Source organism: Pantherophis guttatus, chromosome 1 (assembly GCF_059756535.1).
Source record: "Pantherophis guttatus breed Tessera chromosome 1, ASM5975653v1, whole genome shotgun sequence".
NCBI classification, from domain to species: domain Eukaryota; kingdom Metazoa; phylum Chordata; class Lepidosauria; order Squamata; family Colubridae; genus Pantherophis; species Pantherophis guttatus.
In genome coordinates this window covers 162,929,265-162,950,142 of record NC_142063.1, presented here as the reverse complement: position 1 = coordinate 162,950,142, position 20,878 = coordinate 162,929,265, and the positions used below count along the sequence as shown (strand labels likewise).

At 37.1% G+C, this 20,878-nt stretch overlaps 1 protein-coding gene across 3 annotated transcripts in view; it reads right to left on the bottom strand.

Annotated features, from left to right (window-relative positions):
• The window catches only part of ANKAR (ankyrin and armadillo repeat containing), a 42,308-nt gene that overhangs the window by 19,638 nt on the left and 1,792 nt on the right, over positions 1-20,878 (bottom strand). For all 3 annotated transcript variants that reach the window (XM_034429300.3, XM_034429309.3, XM_034429317.3), the window contains exons 2-11: positions 17,618-18,242; positions 15,410-15,847; positions 12,754-12,917; positions 11,716-11,831; positions 10,031-10,208; positions 7,951-8,170; positions 6,783-6,815; positions 5,909-5,956; positions 4,183-4,390; positions 1,513-1,721 (exon numbers count right to left, since the gene is read on the bottom strand). In XM_034429300.3, coding sequence (XP_034285191.1) covers positions 1,513-1,721; positions 4,183-4,390; positions 5,909-5,956; positions 6,783-6,815; positions 7,951-8,170; positions 10,031-10,208; positions 11,716-11,831; positions 12,754-12,917; positions 15,410-15,847; positions 17,618-18,215 — 2,212 coding nt within the window. In that variant the 5' untranslated portion in view covers positions 18,216-18,242. The remainder of the gene's footprint in view (positions 1-1,512; positions 1,722-4,182; positions 4,391-5,908; positions 5,957-6,782; positions 6,816-7,950; positions 8,171-10,030; positions 10,209-11,715; positions 11,832-12,753; positions 12,918-15,409; positions 15,848-17,617; positions 18,243-20,878) is intronic.

Sequence of the window (20,878 nt, the reverse complement as noted above, 5' to 3'; positions counted from 1 at the left end):
TCCTGGAAGTGGGTGCCATTTTGGGAGCAGCCACAATTCAAGCACAATTCACCGACTGTTCTGGGAAAGCAGGCCCAAGGTGTGTGGGGATTCTGAGGGGTGGGAAGTGAAAGGACACGTTCCATTAAAGTTGTAATTTGTGGACTACCTATATTTATAAAAAGAAAGGCAGGATAAAAATCTAATGAATAAATAATAAAAATATATGTGTGAATGTTTACACACACACCCACACACCCTAAAATTAAAGCTTTAAAGTGCACATATATGCATGCTGATAGCAAGCCTTAAAATTTGTTTTTTTAAAAAAGCTTTCTTGCTGATTTTCTATTCTAACATATTCTAGAGATACCTTTAAAATGGTGTCAGAATAATGCACCTGATTTGTAAGCTAGGGCGAAGAATTTTTACCTCAATTGACTGGCGAAATCATGAACAGCATGCCAGTCAATATATTAAAAAGTGTGTGTGAGAGGGAATCTAAAGCAAAAGTACCTCAAGGAAAGAAAAATATGAAAGAAACCCAAACATATTCTTAGTAGGTTTCAAATCAGCAGCTTCTTTGGGCAAGACAAATATAATAAGCACTCTAGTATTTAGCACTTTTCTCATATGAGACTCTAGAACAGGGGTGTCAAACTTGCAGCGTCACTTTGTCATCACGTGATGTATCGTGACTCTTTCCCCATTCACTAAAACGGGTGTGGGGGTGGCCAGCGTGTGACACATCCAGCCCATGGGTCATGAGTTTGACGCTCCTATTCTAGAAGACCATGACATCCACCGATTCTGTTAAGGAGATGTTCTTGCCTGTGCAAGATAGCCACTATTGAAAGCACAGTGGAAAATGAAGACTACATCCGTGATGGATAAATCATGAATATAGAATGCTATTGTCTGTTCCTGATATCCAAAAAAGGTGGCTTGTATTGACGAGGCAAACTAGAGGTAGAGATAGGTCTTTTGCAACATTATCTTTGTTGACTAGGAACCTCTCACCAACTGCTGTAGAGCCTCTCCAGAATGTTTTTTTTTAATCACATCACCCTCATGTTGTCACCAAAAGAGAGCTTTAGCCATCCAGGAGAAAGGAAGCATGAATCTGGCATATGGATTATGGCTCAGTGATTAAAGATGCTGAGCTTGTCAGATGGAAAGCTGACAGCACGGGTTTGAGACCCAAGCACCCACATGACTGGGTGAGCTCCTGTTACTTGCCTCAGTTCCTGCTAATCTGGTAATTCAAAACAATGTGAAATGTGAGTAGATAAAATAGGTACCACTTTGGTGGGAAAGTAACAGCGTTTCATGTGTCTTGGCTTATAGTCATGCTGGCCATATAATCATGGAAGTGTCTTCAGACAATGTTGGCTCCCTTGGCTAAGAAACAGAGATAAGCACCATCTCCTAGAGTTGAACACAACTGGGCATGGGAAAGCTTTACTTTTTTAATCTCACTCTGAAACTTTTCAGTGATTTAATCAGAAGTACTACAGTATATAGGGTACTTACCAACAAGAGTTTTCCAAACTGGGAGAGCAGGGTTATTTAACTCAATTAGATGCTTCAAAACCTCTGTGTGGAAGTTCAGTGCAGCCAAATGTATTATGTTATTCCCTTCACCGTCTTTTTTTAGCCAGTCAGCATTAAGAAAAAACAAATACTTGATACTATCTAGTGCTCCAGATACAGCTGCAAGCAAAAGTGGTGTGGAATGATATCTATTGACAGAAAAAGAACAAAATACTGTGGTATGAAACAAACTGAACCAAATGGAAAGGAATACACTGAATTTTATTTCATGTACAGGTATTCCTTGATTTAGGACGAGTTGCTTAGCAATCATTCAAAGTTATGATGGGCTCCCCCAAGGTACTTATCAGAGGTGGGATTCAGCCAGTTCTGTCCAGTATGGACGAACCAATAGTGGCGACTGTGGGAGGTTCCACCCACCCGCCCGCCCGGACATAATGCGCGAGCTCTCACATTTGCGAAACAGTAGGAAAGGTAAGTGAATCCCACCTCTGGTACTTATGACCCAGTTCCAAAGTTCTAATGGCTGCACAAGGAAGCTAGCCTGCATTTACAGCCATTTGGAGTGTCCTCCAGTCATGTGACTGCATTTTACCACATTTTTGTTGAAAACGATTGTTTACAAATATATCCCATAATGAACAAGGGGTTCACTTCGTGACCACCATAGTCACTTTACAACCACAGAAAAAAAAAAAGGTTGTAAAAACAGGTCTGGTCACATGGTCACTCACATTTATGACCATCATGATTTAGGACTGTCACGGGCAAGCTCCATTACAGCCATTAAGCTGTGGACTATCTGTACTTCATCTATCAAAAAAACCTCAATGGAAGTCCAAGTAAAGAAATTAAATTTACATGGCACATTAGTATATTGATAAGTAAGCTCTAATGAGGCCTCTGAGACTATCAGATGAGACTCATTTTTCTGGTGAACTATACCAAGACTCAAAGGCAAATATAATCTATATCAGGGATGTCAAATTCAAGGTCCCCAGGCCGGATCCGGCCCATGGGATGCTTAGATCTGTTCCACTGGACTGCTCTGGAAACAGCGAAGGACCGACCTGTGGTGCCTCTGCTAGTGAAAACGGAGCTTGAGAGCTCCATTTTTGCTGGCAGAGGGTTGCAGGAGGCCGTCACAGCTGAAAACGGAGCTTGGGAGACTGTTTTCGCTGGCAGAGCATTCAGACCACCACAAGTGCCCTGACATGAGTGATGTCGAGCTGGCCACACACACCCTGGCCACACACACACACACACACCGAGGTCAAACCCAACCCTGATGCATCCCTAAATAAAATTGAGTTTGACACCCCTGACCTATGTCAAGGGTTAGGGGTTTTTAGCCTCCTTAGAAAAAATTCTGTAAGGAGGCTAGCAGAATTTCATATCCTTTTTTAAAAAAATGTCTATTTCTATTTCTGTTTTAATAATATTACATTCCTCTCAGCTGTTCTTCCTAGGATTTATTATTAAAACAAGGTGTTGAGCTAGATAACATTTGCACACAATAAGACATTGGAATTTTGACTCAGGAGTAACCTTATTTGACTTGGTGCTAGCACAGAAGATCTGTGCATATATAGATAATCCTTGATTAATGACCGCAATTGATCCCAAAATTTCTGTTGCTAAGCGAGATAGTAGTTAAGTGAATTTTGCCACACTTTATGACCTTTCTTGCCACTGTTGTTAAGTGAATCACTGCAATTGTTAGTAACACAGTTATTAAGTGAATCTTGCTTTCCCATTGACTTTGCTTGTCAGAAGGTCGCAAAAGGGGATCACATATCCATGGGACACTGCAACAGTCATAAATATGAACCAGTTGCCAAGCACCTGAATTTTGATCACACCTGGCCATGAGGATGCTGCAACAGTCATAAATGTGAAAACGGTCATAAGTCACTTTTTTCAGTGCCTTTGTAACTTTGAATGGTCACTAAACAAACTGTTGTAAGTCGAGGACTACCTGTATAAGCATATGTATTCATTGACTGGGCCTCACTCTATCTGCCCAGATTCCTTACTATCATGCCTTCGATTGTTGTTCCATGTTTGAGGCCCAGTTGCCAAAATTCTTGCTTCCACCCTCTCCCCATGCCTCTGTTCAGGCTTCCTTTCCACTAAAGCTCCTCTCTGGATCCAATTCAATGTAGGTAACAGCTGACAACCACATCCAATTACTGTATATAGCTGCCCAGAGTCACTTAATTGAATTGGATAGCTATAAAAATTGAATAAACAAACAAACAACCGAATAAATACCTCAGGTCTCACTCTGACCTCCCTTCTGGCTTCACAGCAGCCTAGAACCAACCCAATCAGTCCAACCACCCACTCAGCGGTGGGTTTCACAAATTCTTGCCACCAGTTTGCCACGCATGCACACGCTCGCTTTGTGCGCACGCATTCTGCGCATGCGCCCGGCCTCGAAAACGTGGTTAAATAGGATGGCATTATGCCAGGGCGGGTGGGGGGGGCAGGTTCGCCGGAACTGGTACGAACCAGCTGAATACCATCTCTGCACCCACTCCTTCTTTATTCTAAACTCTATCAGCTTCCTAAACCCAACAAGAGACCTGTCTCTGGTCTCCCCCCACTCCCAACATTCTTTCTGGATACCCCCTTCTGCTTACTCACAGAGATTGAGTTTCCGCCTCTATCAGCTCTGCATCTTTTCTGTAGAGGACTGTAATGCAAGCCACATTGTCATAATAGGCAGCAAAATGGATCGGCAACCATCCTCGGTCATCGGGTATTTGGTAATCTGCTCTTAAAGCCAGAAGGAAATGAAGCGCTTCAAGGGAACCGCACTGGGCTGCTAGATGCAAAGCTGTAGGTCCCCAAGCTGATAGACAACAAGAGGCAAGAGTGACTACTGGCCTTGAGGAAGGAAAGCAAAATCTCTATAGAGTAGAATGATTACGTGCTAGCTATGTATCGGTGCTGTGTTCATCATTTTGTTTTTGTGTAATTAATATTAAAATTATGCTTCCAAAGCTGTATTTGTTATTATTGCTGCTGCTCTTGATATCAGAAAAGCAACACAGGCAGATAAGCCTAAAATGAACTGCATTCCAGCATTTAATAACTCAAAACAAAACAAAAATAAACTTTCTGCAAATGGGGGTCCAAATATATATGATATATATTTGTAAATTTAGAACTGATGTGTGTCTGATAAAAGTGTAAGAATACTTTAAGGCAGACTTTTCCAGCTGAGAGTTCCACTGGCAAAATAGGGATGACATTCCAAAAAATAGGCAGATGGTGGGACCAGAACAAAATGGAGTCGACATGGAATGGGGACAGGTTGAAAACAAATTTTGATTTCAGAGTGAGAAGACCTGTGGTATTTATTTGTTTTTAACCTTTCCCTGTTTCATGTTGACTACGTTCTGGTCTCAGAATCTGCTTATTTTAATTAAAAAGAGTGAATTTGAATTCATGAAGTATATTTAATGGTTTTCACTTTGCATTGTATAAAACAGAAGATTTCAAGTGGCACTAGGAGCTGTTGCAGCTCTGGTACTCCAGCTTCCTTCTTCTGTTTTATCTTATTCTTACATGTACAATTTGGAAACATATGTACCTCAGGGCCTAATATCTTGTACTTAAAATGCATGTATGATTAGCACCATAATACGCACAAGCAAAAAATCAATGTCAAGATTAACTATGTTTAATTCTTATATGTAATTTCAAAGGGACAGCTGAGAATAATAATGTTATTAAATTATTTCCTTTGAAATAAATGGATTTGGATCCACATGCTTCATTTGAATGGATTGTACTCAGGATTTCTTGAAATAGAATAGAAAGGGCAGTCAAATGTGAAAGCAAGAGAAATAGCTGTTTGCATTTGATACCAAGCCAGATCTAGTGCAACTAATTTACCTTTCACAGGGTGCCAATTAAGATAATTGTTATTGCAATTAGAAAAACCTAAATTACTTCATTATCATGTTCGGACTGTATGATTTTTTTAAAAAAAAACTTAGAAGTCATCTCTCATTTTCATTTTTTTGATCTCAAAAAAGGAGATTATGGATTTGGAGAACACTGCAGTGTGTATATAGGACAGAAGCATGGGAATCATTACCAATATGTCATATCCAAGGGTACATTCTGTACTGCTATTTAAGAAAAAGCATTATCCTGCTATTCCACGATTCTCCTCTTAACATACACTTCCATACAATGGAAGAAACTGCAAGAGTACAAAGGAAAATTGCAAATGGGAAATGATTACCAGTATCCTCTGTAAAAAAAAAAAAAAGTCAGTGTTTGAAATAAGGCAATTGTACACAAAAATGTGTCTGCAAATATCCTTAATATGTTAATCCTGCATTTATTTACAACTCACAACTTTTTTCTCCAATCATGACATCCTTTTCTATGAAGGCAGGTGTTCCTAAAAATAAAAAGATTCATTTTCAGGTCACAGTTATAATTTCTACAGGTAGTCCTTGACTTACAATCATTCTTTTAGTGACCATTCAAATTTATAACGGCACTGAAAAAAAGTGACACATGACCAATTTTCACATATTGCACTATCCACATATTCATGTAATCAAAATTCAGATGCTTGGTAGCTGGCTCATAAGACAACTGCAGTGTCCCAGAGTTGTGTGATCATCTTTTGCGACCTTCTGACAAGCAAAGTCAACAGGGAAGCCTGATTCATTTAACAACTGTGTTACTAACTTAACAACAGCAGTGATTCACTTAACAACTGTGGCAAGAAAGATCATCAAATGGAGCAACTTAGCAACTGTCTTGCTTAGCAACAGACATTTGGGGCTCAATTGCGGTCATAAGTCGAGGTCTATCTATCTATCTATCTATCTATCTATCTATCTATCTATCTATCTATCTATCTATCTATCTAGACAGCTAGACAGCTAGCTGTAATATGATAAAAGCTACATTGACAATATCACACTCAGCTACAATGTCATTAATATTGCATACAAACAAAATAGTCTCAATTATTCAGAGTTTTCAGGGCTTTCACAAAATGCTGTAAGCTTCACTTTAAATTAGTTTGCCCCTCCAGCTGGTTATCGAGCAAATTGATTTTTGAAATAATTTTTCACATAACATCAAATTTGCATTTATGAATTATCTATTGGAAGACCTTCGTCTGACTACTGCTAAAGAGCACTGATTGTAAAATAGGATAGCTGCTAAAGCTTTATTTTATATAAAAAGAGGATAATAGATTTATAACATACCACTTTTTGTTTCTGGTTTTTGGGAACGTTTTCCTGGAAAAAAACCAACCCAAATTATATTGATATTGTTCTTGTTACTGCATTTTTATATGATCGTTTGTGTTAAAACTCTTATCACATGAGAATTAATAAATAATGAATTAATAACAGATTTGGCACAGTTACAAAGATAAACTCTAAACATTGCCTACTCATTACTAGGTAAGGATTGTGGAGTGACAATCTTAGGGTGATTTAATAGGTGAGGATTAGATGACTATTGTGTATGCCTTGAAGTTTTAATTTAATTTGTTTTTTTAAAGAAAAGTTTACAATGGCTCAGTTCATATATTCAACTAAGCCATAATGTGCTTTGACTTTGGTTTAGCCCTTAACTTGAAGCTTAGCCTTTAATGAGTTTACTCAACAAACTATGTTTATCAAATCCTGACAAAGCATGATTTTGTGTGAACCCAAACATTGAAGCAAACATTTAAACCTTGGGTGCTTAATTAGGATAAAAACTGAAAAACAGCATGCCAAGTTGGATAAATTTCTCTAATTAGATGACAGAATGTTAAGTACAAATGTTGAGAACAGATATTAAGCATGAATCCCACATCAATAAGTTATGAAAGCTATGGAAGGAGCAAAACAGGATTTCATAAATTTTGGAAAATAAAACAAGTGACACCCTGAGGAAGGAATACTTTGCAGAATGGAAACTAATTAAGGAGAAAAGAAACCTAGAACTAAGGAGAAATTTCCTGACAGTTAGTACAATTAATCAGTGGAACAACTTGCCTGCAGAAGTTTTGAATGCTCCAACACTGGAAATTTTTAAGAAGATGTTGGATAATTATTTGTCTGAAGTTGTGTAGGGTTTCCTGCCTGGGCAGGGGGTTGGACTAGAAGACCTCCAAGGTCCCTTCCATCTCTTCTCTTCTCTTCTCTTCTCTTCTCTTCTCTTCTCTTCTCTTCTCTTCTCTTCTCTTCTCTTCTCTTCTCTTCTCCTCTCCTCTCCTCTCCTCTCCTCTCCCCTCCCCTCCCCTCCCCTATTCTATTCTCCAAATTCATTTTTTATTATTTTTATTTAATTTCCAAATTCAGACTTTTAGTGTTTCATATAAATGGGAAGGAGTAGAAATCTGGTACTCACAACTTGTTGGCAGCATCTTATCTTTCTTACCTTGGCTCACTGGAATAGAACGCCTTTGATTAATAGTTAGATGTAATTTAACCACCTGAGCTATAATTGCCACACGGTTGTAAATAGCGGCATGATGGATGTATGCATAACCATAATCATCTGTAATAGCAAGACTGTTGATGGAGGTCCTACGGCAGAAGGTAAGGAAGATGGCAGCCAGTCCTCTATCAGCAGCAGATTTCATGCCAAAAGACAGGCTCTAAAACCATAGAAAGGAAAACAGTGAAGGTCACTCATGCTATTTATACTTCCAGTTATGATTCCTTCTTGGTTTCAAGTATGATGCTATAGCCTTGAGGGAAAATATAGTAATTTAAGATGTAATTGTGATAAGTATGTCGAGACAGCAGAATAGAAGAGAGAAAAACTGGAAAAAATAATAAAATACAAAGATCTGCAAATAGAAGTCGAATGACTGTGGCAAAAGAAAGCAAAGGTAACATCAACATTAATAGGTGCCCTGGATGCAATCCTAAAACAACTGGAATACCATTTCAATAGTATTAGAATTGACAAAATCACCATCTGTCAATTGCAAAAGGCAGTCACCCTAAACATCTGGCTGACTGTTAAGTCTAAACATCTGGCTGACTATTCAGCCAACCATTATATAATAATATACTTTACTTCTTTTTTTCTGTTGTAGTTTTTCACTTTCAAAGCACGCTTTATATGTTACTTTTGAGAATGTACTGGTAGTATAATCATGCCTATATTTTGTTTCTTTCCTTTTTGTTTCTTTCCTTGTTGTTATTTTTAAAACCAATGTAAAATAAAAAGATCTAATTGTGATTCTGAATTGTATTAAAAATATGAATTTTGACATTGATTAAAAAATGCCGGCTCTGTTGAACCAGGGTTTCAGCAAAAATAAATAAATAAATAATAAATAAATAAATAAATAAATAAATAAATAAATAAATAAATAAATAAATAAATAAATAAATAAATAAATAATAAATAATTCTGTGTAGCTAGAAACAAATTTACAGATCTGATATTAAAAATTGGATTCATGGAATGTGTTATCAACTGATGAAATTATTTACATTCTAAAAATGATATGGCAGTTGGAGGGAGTGATAAGGAAAGAAATTGTGGTAAATGTAGAAAGAAATTCTACAGATCTCAGACACTGCCCCCACTGGTCCTCAAGAAAAAAATATTTTCTGAATATGAAACTGGCCACTGGTACTTTTCTTTTCAAATATAAGCAGGGTCTTTACTGGAAGATGTTTGCTATTACACCACAGAAAGAAAGATTTGAATTCTCCTCTAGCGTATGTGCACATCTATTAATTATCTGCCTCAATTCCCAAATGAAGCTAATTAGGTGTTTTTTTTAAAAAAATAATGGGAGTTTAATTTCAAAGACCACTTTAACATTGTTTAGTTTGGCTCTCCAGTGCAAACGTTGCTCGAAAATGAAACAGTAAGAAATCAGGATGTCCATTCGTCACTTGAAAATTGCAACATGTGAATGAGTTACCACAAATAACCCAATCAGGTCATTTACAAAATTGCATTGGACTCTTGAAAATCTAATAATTTTGCACCAAAATTATGAATATTATTATTATTATTATTATTATTATTATTATTATTATTATTATTATTATTATTATTATTAAATTTAATTAATTCAATTTATACGCTGCCCCTCTCCGAAGACTCAGGGCGGCATTATTAATTATATTATTATTTTTATTATTATTGTTATTATTGTTATTATTGTTATTATTGTTATTATTGCTATTGCTATTGCTATTGCTATTGCTATTGCTATTGCTATTGCTATTGCTATTGCTATTGCTATTACACAGCTGATGAACTGTAGAAGCCCTGTTCTATTATGGAGGTTAAATACAAAGTCAAGGAACAGAAAGGAAAAGCATTAGCAGAAATGGGACAGAAACTGGATTTGAAGAACAGTAATAAAGATTAGTTTGTTTTGGTGATTAATACATTTGCTTTAAGATAACTGTCACAGTAATAAGAATATAAATACAAGTTTTTACAGACGTGTTCTCTAGGATATATTCAAACCCTTAAAACATACCTTACATTTAATAGCTTTCCTATAGCCAAATCTTTTCTTGAATTGATCCATTGCTTGTGTGTCAGTTAATGGAAGCCTTTTTGGTTTAAGGGTGCTTATCACTTCATTGATAGCTCCCCACCACTGACTTTTAAAAAGCATATAAAAAGCTTCAAGCTCAATGCCAATTACGTAATATCTGTTTTGAAAAAGAAGCCACATTACTATAATAAGCAAATCTTTTAACACATCAAATTGTGTCTGTATAGTTAACAATGCTTTTGGAAGGAACCTGCATGAGTAGTGATCTTTCAGTCAAGCATAATCTATATCCATCACCTATTTCTACTTCATCACTTGACAGGCAAATTGGCTTGGGGGGGGGATCTAGCAGTCTCCAATACTTGGATGGCAGTGTGGCTGGCTACAAGCTGTATATGAATTTAATTAATTCAACCCAATCAACCTGGCCAAACCCAATGGCCTGCAGACTTCTTAGACTATAGCTTTATAGCATTAACTTTGTGGATGTGAGTTTTAATGAAACCAAGCTATTTGGAAGGCAGCTAATTAGGGAAAACTGATTCAGTGAGGGAGAGGTAACATGGATATACTAGAATACAATTATATTTTATACATTTTCCCTTCCTTGACAGAATATATGGTTCCCATATATTTTAACTTGATAAATTATAACTCGTTACTAATTTCAGAGCGAAGAACTCAAAGTCACTCAGTAAATCTTACGGCTTGCGAGAAAGTTTAACCTGCACCTCCTAGTCAAACTCCATACCATGATAGCTTTGCAGAGAGACTCTATGGCAGGGGTCCCCAACCCCTGGGCCATAGTCCACTACCGGGCTGTGAGCTGTTCAAAACCAGGCCACCCAAAGTGTTGGGTGAGCACATGCAAGTTCACACAACCCTTGTGTGAACAGTGGGCAAGCAAAATGGATACAGATGTTTGCTTGTCATTTGCATGAAACCATCCCCTCTCCCCTTCTGCACCGGTCCGCAAAGCCGGAAAGGTTGGGGAACTCTGCTCTATGGGGCTGGGTGTGTGTGTATATTTGAATGAATTAATGAACAGGGAAAATCTATTTTCCATTTAACATTTCTGATTGATTGTCAGCATTTGTAATAATTTCTGCGTTTTTACTTACAGGTATCTTCAAATTACAACCATAATGGAGCCTGATCATCATGGTTATAAGTTGTAAATTGAACCACTCACATGGCCGACATGATTTTATAACCTTGTTTGTGGTGGTTGTTAAGCAAACACCATGGTCATTAAATGAACACTGCAGTAGTTAAGCAAACCAATGGTTTGCTATGGGCTGTTTTTACTGAAAACAAGAAGTAACTACTGGGTTTTGCTAGATCCATTGTAAAATGTAGTCTCATGATGGCCGAATGCTGCCAATGGCTGTGAATGTGGACTGTGAGCTCCCAAAATGCAATCACATGCCCTCCACGGGAAGGGCAGCCATTGGAACTTTAAAACCAGGACTGAGATTGTTGGGGGCAATCTGCCGACTCTGTAAACTGCTTAGAGAGGGCTGTAAAGCACTGTGAAGCGGTATATAAGTCTAAGTGCTATTGCTATTGCTATTATTACTAAAGGACTCAAAATGTTTCAGCTACTTTGAACTTAATCTAGTGAATTTTCTAAATGAATGGAAATATTTCTGCATGCTCTTTACCTTTTGCCATCAAAATCCATTACTGGAATAGGATAATGTTCTCTATAGGGTGCATCTGGGTCCAGCAGTTGAGTAAGATGATTTATTGCACATGTGTGCATTTCATCATAGGCAGCCTATAACAAGAACATGATAAATATATACTTAGAAATAGAATAACAGAGTTGGAAGGGACCTTGGAGGTTTTCTAGTCCAACCTCCTGCCCAGGCAGGAAACCCTACACCACTTCAGACAAATGGTTATCCAACATCATCTTAAAAATTTCCAGTGTTGGAGCATTCACAACTTCTGCAGGCAAGTTGTTCCACTGATTAATTGTTCTAACTGTCAGGAAATTTCTCCTTAGTTCTAAGTTGCTTCTCTCCTTGATTAGTTTCCACCCATTGCTTCTTGTCCTGCCCTCAGGTGCTTTGAAGAATAGTTTGACTCCCTCTTCTTTGTGGCAACCCCTGAGATATTGGAACACTGCTACATGTTTTTACAATTTACAATGTAAATTTGTAAATTTAACACAGATTTTCTGTTATTGTAAATATTCTACCTCTACTTCTTTGCAACCCATTTCCATATTTTCCTCTGTTCTAGAGAGGAACATCCCACATAGTATTATAATTTGCATGCTGATATATAGAGAATTTATAATGAACAAAAGGAGACAGTTAACAACAACAAAAAATTATTGTATGTATAATTTTGGTTGATTAAGCTTTCATTACAGAGCTGAGAGCCATTACAGAAATCTGTATCTGAGAGTGTCAATTATCAAAAAGTATTCTGTGCTGCCGATTTTATATTAATACCCAATGAAGCTGATTTCCAGAACTCTCAATTTATGAAGCAGAGTCTTCAGATTAAATACTACTTAACCTTACAATTGAACTCAAATAAGCCTCTGCCCAAAATTGAGATAGTAATTCTCTCTTTTTCTCCCTCTCCCTACCTCCCTCTCCCTTTTCTCATCCATCCACCCATCCATCCCTGTGATAGAATAATTTAGCACAGTTGTTTTTGTTCTTTAAAAAAAAACAGCTTGGTACCTTAACCTCTTTGGAAACATCTTCAACTGAAGGCGTCCCAACATCAAATTCAATGCCACCATGGAGATGGAAATACTGATTCTGGGCATACAAAAAATGTTGGCATTTGAAATCTGTTCCAAGCAAAAATGGGGGTAATTCACGTTCAGTTTTAACTTTGTCATCTATAAAAAAAAGAAATGCAAGAGTTTGATTTAGAATGATGATCGTCATTATTGATCGATCTGTTTTACCAATTTTTTTAAAAAAAGGAATTACACTTTCCAGATAACTTCTAGAAACTACAGTTTTCAATATTTTCATCAAATGAAGAGAACTGCTTCTTTGGCAAATTAATTATTGCTATTACAACAAAGAAAATGATACTGAATATATCTAAATACATGCTTGCATTTTAAAAGTACATTGGATTCAAATAAATCCAATAACCTATGGTAATTTTAAAACAAAAAGAGTTTTGGAACATGACCTCAAAAAGTCAATTTGCTTGGAAAATGAATAAAAATCACAGTTATGGTCCCAAGTGTATTTTATTAAGTTACCTATCTCTATATCAATAAACTTAAAAAAAAGCTTTTTAAATGCTACTCGGAAAATTAATGAGTTTATAATGAAAGACATACATTTTAGGGACAGTAAATGCAAGTATTTAAAAGGAACTTGCAGTTATATACTTTATATTTTTGTAATTCACTAAGATTTGTAGGACAGGTACACAACTGAAAAAAGGTATAACAGTAAAGAATAGAATAGAATAGAATAGAATTATTGGCCAAGTGTGATTGGACACACAAGGAATTTGTCTTGGTGCATGCTCAATTGATCAGTATAAAGCAATCCATTAATATTAATATTAAGAATAGACAATGTAAAAATATTTCTTCAAAACTGTAAAAATGTGTGTTAGCTTCCAATATAGGTTTTCATTCTACTTTTTTCACTGTTTTTTATTTTTCCCCCCAGCTGGTAAGCTTTTGTAGCTAATGAGCTTCCTCAGTGCTCTTTGGGTTACTTTGGGAGGTTCCTAATAACTTGGGGTTGTTTTTTTAAAAAAACCTGCCAAATCTGCATCCATTTAAGTACTGCCTCTACTTTTGTTATACACCCATGCTATCAGAAAGAGACCAAATGGGTTTTCACCACAAAATGCACTTATTCCTCTCTTGGCAGGTTTTTATTTGAAGCAGATAAAAAAAAAATAGCTTATTGGTGTCTGCTCACTGAGAGAATTCCTTCATGTTCAAAACTATTTTTTTTTATCAAATATTAAACATTTTATAGTACCAATTTGCAGGCAATGCAGTGGGATGTGAGACTTTGCATGTACAGTACCTAACAACGATGACACCTTATAGCAATCCTGCAAACTTTACCATTCATAGTGCATGTCAAAAGTGTCATTCTCTTGGGTTTTCCAGACCAAATAAAGAGCATACCACTTTTGACAAGCAATATAAATGGTGACATTTGCAGGACTGCTATAAGCCATTATGTTTCAATCCGGCCCTTCAGTCTGTAAAAAGAGGTATAAGAATTAATTGTAGTCAGGAGTTCTTATATGCTACTTGTTCGGCCTACCACCGATTAAAAATAAGACAGGGCCTCCGGATCACAGTCTAGAGTCCCTCAAACCAAGGAGGAACCCAGATGACTTTTTAGAGACTTGCTTGTAATAGCAACACCATCCAATAGATACAGGATCAATGACTATACTGTATGCTGAATTTTGACAGGGCTGGTGATATTTTTTTTCCTACAGCCTCATTTCTTGCCTTGGGGCAGGTGAAGAATCTAACCAGTTCTGGGACGTGTGAGGAAGGCCTCACTATTTAAAATATAGTATTATCATGCTCCAGACTACAAGTGACAAAGGAAATTCTAGTGTTATACTTGTTATACCTTTCTCCATTTCTGCACTTTATTGCTATATATTGTTTCTGAGGCCTTCTCAATAGCTTGGTTTTTAAAAAAACTAACCCTGTTACAGCAACTGAGCTGTCTAGGCAGAGAATAGATTAGACTCTAGTCCCAAAGATGCTTCTTTTCAAAAGGCAACTGGTGGATCTTCTTAGTTTTTTTTTCTTGAAAATGTTTCACTTCTCATCCAAGAAGCTTCCGTTAGAACTGAAGCTTCTTGGAATGAGAAGCAAAATGTTTTCAAAGAAAAAACACTAAGAAAGTTTAGTTGCCTTTTGGGGGAAGAAAAAAAAAACATCTTTGGCACAACCATGATCTGGATGATTGAGAATCTCCATAGGCTAGACTCTAGTCTATTCAAACCCATTTTGATAGGGTGGTTTGTGACATGAACAACTGTGTGACTGTCATCTAATCAGTGGTGGGTTGCTACTGGTTCGCCCTGGATTGGGTGAACTGGTAGTGGCGGCAATGGGAGGCTCCGCCCACCCACCTGGATGTCTCTGCACATGTGCAGAAGCATCACGCGTGTGAGAGAGAGAGCGCCCACAAGCGAACTGGTAGCAGCCGAAATTGAAACCCACTACTGCATCTAATGTAATGGTACATTGTAATGACATTACCCAGATTTTTTTTTCATCTCAGTGATACCATTTTCAATGGCTTACTTTGTCTAAGAAATGTTTCATTTTATTGTCTGACGAAGAAACCTGTTTCAACAAACACATCATACTCTTACCTGAATACGGCTGAAGAAGCCGGCTTAAATTTGGGACTTTGTTTTTTCTCTTTAAATTAATGATAAACGGGATGAGAAAGCTTATCAGTTTCATGTATGCTATGTTCTTTTGGATGTCTTCTTTCTTTTCTAAATGCTTTTTTAGAAGTTTGAGCTGAAGGGAGAGCCTCTGCTGTAGTCTCTGGTATGAGAAAGCATCGAGATGATCCTCGGTCATTCTAATTGCATTGGAGAGGTTGTATGCCGCATCGAACAGGAAGACATCTTCATACTGTTGAATCTTTGTCGTGGCAAACGTCAGCTTAAGTATTATATGGTCCGCAAACTGCATAAAGAAAGTTTTTTCTTCTGTGCTGTTAGGATTGTAAGTTGGATCTTCATTCATGTTTTCATCATAGATTCCTTGAAACTCTGGCTCTTTTGTAATGTCTATTAGACCTATACCACATACATGCACATATAAGTTCTATAAATACTATATTAAAGATAAACATATTAAAATACAGATATATCCTATAGCAGGTGTCTCCAACCTTGGCAACTTTAAGACTTGTGGACTTCAACTCCCAGAGTTCCTCAGCCAACTTTGCTAAAGTTGCCAAGGTTGGAGACCCCTGTCCTACAGGCTGTGAACATGTAAAAGAGGCGTTCACCCTGCAGTGGATAGAGAGTGGCTAAAGATGATGTTATATCCTAGGTCTCTTTAAAGGAAAAATAAAGTCAGTTATATTCATGAACGTCCAGCCTTAATCAGATATGAGATTCATTGAAATCAGTGGCAGTTGTATTAGATACGGCTCACTAGTCTCAAAGATTTCAGAATGTCTTCTCTGTGGATGATGTAGCTTGAATCCAACCCATAAAAGTACTTTTTTTTTAACTCAAGGGGACCATATTTCATGTTAAAGACGATCTTTTTTTTTTGCCAAGCATTCTAATGCTTGATTTTAAAAGAAATAATCAGAAAATTAAATTAACAGAACCATCCAATTGCTATATACAAAATATTTTGGCCATCAACCTCTAACTATTCAAAGCCTTGCCAGCAATCATCTGGCTGGCTGGAAATAAGGCTAGAAACATGTTTGTGCGCTCTGCTTTCCTTCCTATCAGAGTTTTGTTTGCTTGCTTGACTATTTCCTTTGGAAGCTAGTATAAATTTTCCTCACATTTGAGAATACCAGAAAAACCAAAATAGCACCATGTCGAAGGAAGAACCCAGAGAGAGTGGCATGTATGCACAGGAACAACCAAGCAGAACCAGTCATCTCTAGAGGATATAAAAATCAGATAAATAATAACATAAAATAAGGGAGCTAAAATAACCACAAGGCATTTTATCATACTTAAGCCAGGAACAGTGGCCATGGTTGGCCCAAGATGAAATGAAGGGCTATACAAGGACTTGTCAGGAGAACCCATCAGTGCATGCAACCCTATGAAACATCTTGTGTTCTCCAACCTTCCTTTCATTACCTGCATTGTATTGTAGTGAGGCTTGATGAGTGTGAATGTGTAAATGTTTCAGCAACTGTATTCAATATAGCTAAGAGGTTAACAGGAATTTTTTTTGCCTTATGTTTCCCGGACTCCTCTATAACCTTGTCTCGGAGATGGTGCTCATCAGATGAGGTAACAAGAACAAACAGTGGATTAATAAGTAAGGGATACAAGGGAGTGTAGAGTTTTGGGAAGTATCACTACTGGAGCCACACAACAGTGTGCTACTTTTCCAGAAACAGAGCCCAGCTATTAGGCTGGGGGGCGGGGGCAGTAATGGATGAATGTAGGCATTGGAAGTCTGGTCTGATTGCTATCACAAGTCCTGCTGGAAGGGCCTTGGTGACTACAAAGGACGTTGAACAACTGCCTGGGATTAGGTACTCAATCTTTTGGTTGGTTTTGGATACTCAGGGATTTGGCTAAGCTTGTTATTTGGGGAAAAGATGAGGAGTGGCTTTGGGTGGCACCTCTGGAGTGGGAGAACCTGGGTAACAATCTCTTCAATGATTAGACTAAGTTCTATATGTGTTTCACTTAAGTGTACATTTGCAAGCAGCCATGAGTGACTGAAGCTTCGTAATATATATTCACAACATCCATGTATCAGATATGTACAAGTTATTTTACGTGATAGAGTTTCATCCCGATTATTACTTCCTATGTACATCGAACCATGTTTTCATGCAGTGGTCGATGCAAACTTACCAGCTAGACAGAACTCTGCAGCAGGAGTTTTTAATGTTTGGGGAACACCGTCTTGATCAATATCCATGCTAGAGCGCCAGAGTTCAGAGAACCTTACCCTTTTTTCCTTAGGCATGTATACCCCATGCCACAGGGCTTTCAACATATAGTCAACAGCAATTAACATTTGTCCTATTCTTGTATCAAAATATGCTGGAGGGAGGGAACAAGAAGTACTCTGATCATAATTGGCATCTAGATTGATAGAAGGGATTTGGTTCAGACAATAAATGCCCACGGCCAACTCTCTGATCATTTGATGAATTTCCCGACAGTCCAGATCTAAGCCTGGTTCCACTGGCATAAGTACAATAGCTATTGAAGTATTGACGCTTTTCATCTGACTCAGAAGTCCACTGGGAAGTTCCAATGGGTGGCGCATGTCGTCTTTGGATGCCAACCAGCTGCAGAATGAAGTGGTCAGTAATTCCTGAAGCTCACTTCGGTCGTACTTCTCAAAGAAGGCACTAGCATTCCTCTGTGCTGCCAGGTGTGCTAAGTAGGCTGCCTCATCTGCTTGCTCATTTCTCAAGGCTTGCTTCTTAATTGGTCTCAACATTCTTCAAAATGTTCCGTTCTGCTGTTTCTAAATGTGAATTATTTTGGAGGAGGGGGTGAGGGGTAAAGGAAGTTAAAAATTAAAATGAAGCAATATAAGATTTGCTGGAAGAAAAATATATGAAGGGCCCTTGCTGCTCTCTGAACTTGGTTGTTTTCTTGCACACATTTCACTACCAAACTAGATAACATCATCAGTGCTGGTAGGGAGTAGGATTTGCTCTCATTTTATATTCCTGCGGCTTGACTTGTCAGTGGAGTGGGAATTGGACAGGTAGTCTTTGACTTACAACCATTTGTTCAGTGATTGTTCGAAGTTACAACGGCACTGAAAACAGTGACTTATGTATGACCTGTTGTCACACTTACAACTGTTGTAACATCCCCATGGTCATATGATCAAATTTGGGGGTTTGGCAATTGGCATATATTTATGACAGTTGCACTGCCCCGGGGTCCTGTGATCATCATTTGTAACCTTCTCACATGGCTTCCGACAAACAAAGTCAATGGGAGAAGCCAGATTTGTTTAATGACTACATGATTCACTTAACAACTTCAGTAATTTGCTTAACAACAATGGCAAAAAGATTCTAAAATGGGCCAAAGCTCACTTAACTCTCTTGCTTAGTAATGGCAATTTTGGGCACAATTGTGGCCGTAAGTCGAGGACTACCTTATATAAAAATATATATTTCATAAAGAAGAGAAAGCAGTGAGGTGAAAACTTCACAGTGAAAACCCTACACCATGGGGATGACATACACCTATATTACTTTACAGACATTTCAGATCCTCCACAATTTGGCAACTTGGTTTTGGTTTATAATTCTTATCCTGTCGGGATAAGATCGATATTGCAGTCCAAAATACTTAGATTGGAGAAGGTTGGGTTAGGTCATAATTCTCTGGTTACTTAAAGTTAATTATGGAAGTCCCATTTTAAATTATTATTAAATATTATAATTATGCTTTATTAATTTTAACTTGGCACTTTTACATTTAAATGACTGCATCAGTGTGTTACACATCTATAACTATTGTTCATTTGCTTCACTGCTCACAATAAAATATATTTAAATTATGTATTATTTCAGTGAATGCCGATATGTCAATGTCTGTACATTAGATTATTACTAATAACGTTGTATTATTGTTACAATACTGTTGGTTAATAAGATTAATGTGAGATGTATAGTTGAGACTCAATTCTTTATTTTTAGAAGTCACAGCAATTTTATGAACTTGTTATTCTACAGGAATATCAAGTCAAGATGACAGCAACAACCTTGTGCAATACACATAAAAAAAGAGATGGGGTTTCAGAGATGGTGTTGCAGTAGCAATCTTAACATTTTAGTCGTCTCTGTGGATGTCTCGTGTTGTGCCTAAGTTATATTTGAATGAAAGGAATGAAGCTATGGCTATCAACCCTGGCTCCAATGGGTATTTCAGTATGCATCAAAATCAACACAAAGAGAATCTGTACAAACTGCCTTATTTTACATAGGGAAATTGGTACATTAGGAATTGTTCTGTATGCCCTATCCCTCTCATTTTTCTTAGATGATATCCATTACTCAGCTATAATGCCTGGAAACAGCATTATGTTTAAAATATTATTCATACATTGCTGCACTGAGATTTGAGTCAGGTTTTATACTTTTTCATTTATAGTTTATTAGTTTAATTTTACACTGTTTGAATTAGTGAGTAGTGTGGTCATATTTTATTATGAACAGGAGCAAAACCGTAACACTTTCCATGCAATACTAAAGTTGAATATTTGAAATGGAAGTGAAATGATTTGAATAAAACCTGTCTATAACAGAGTATGAATAGAAATTTTTTTCCTGTTTAATAGGAGATAAACAGCACTTTAATATAGCTATTAAAATCAATGAACTTTTAGTAAACTTCCAATTTTTTTACCATTTTGGGAGCAAATGATATTCTAGGGAAGTGAAACTATATTGATAATGGATATTTATTTGTTAATGGTTTGAGTGGGAGCCTATAGCTTTCTTATTTTGTTGTTGTTGACTCTTGGAATCTCTCAATTGTTCCACAATAATTACCTACATTGATTTAGAGAAACTGAATTTTGCATTTTAAAAAAAGAAAGCAACAATATACAGGTGTGCAATTAATGTTCAGGAAAGCCCCACCCCACATTCACTTATAATCAACACTGTGAGATTCAAAATACTTCAAGCTGACAGAAGCATGAATGGGGCGCTGTGTCTGGAGATCAAGTGATTACCCTCATCTCAAGAACTAATTTAAAACAAGAACGAACTTGGAAACAGTCTGAGAGAAGAAACAGTGCACCATCTATCTCAACATCTTCAGAATTAAGTGACTAGAATCCTCCGATATAGAAAAACTGTTCAGAAAGACTGGAGATAGATGGAAATCTGTTCTTATCTGTTTTATGCAAATTACAAACTCTAAATTAGAAGGCAAGCATAATCTTATAATCTGTCCTGAGTCTTTTATTTTCCTTTGTATTTTTTTAATGGAAGCTCCTTTTAAGTCAGGACCTGAGATTTGAATACCTTTTATGAGACTGGCTGATCTTCCAAAAAGAAAAGAGGGGAAGATGTGGTTGATTTTCTTTGCCTCATCTCCCTAAGGCCAAGAGGTCGTGTTATAGAATTTATT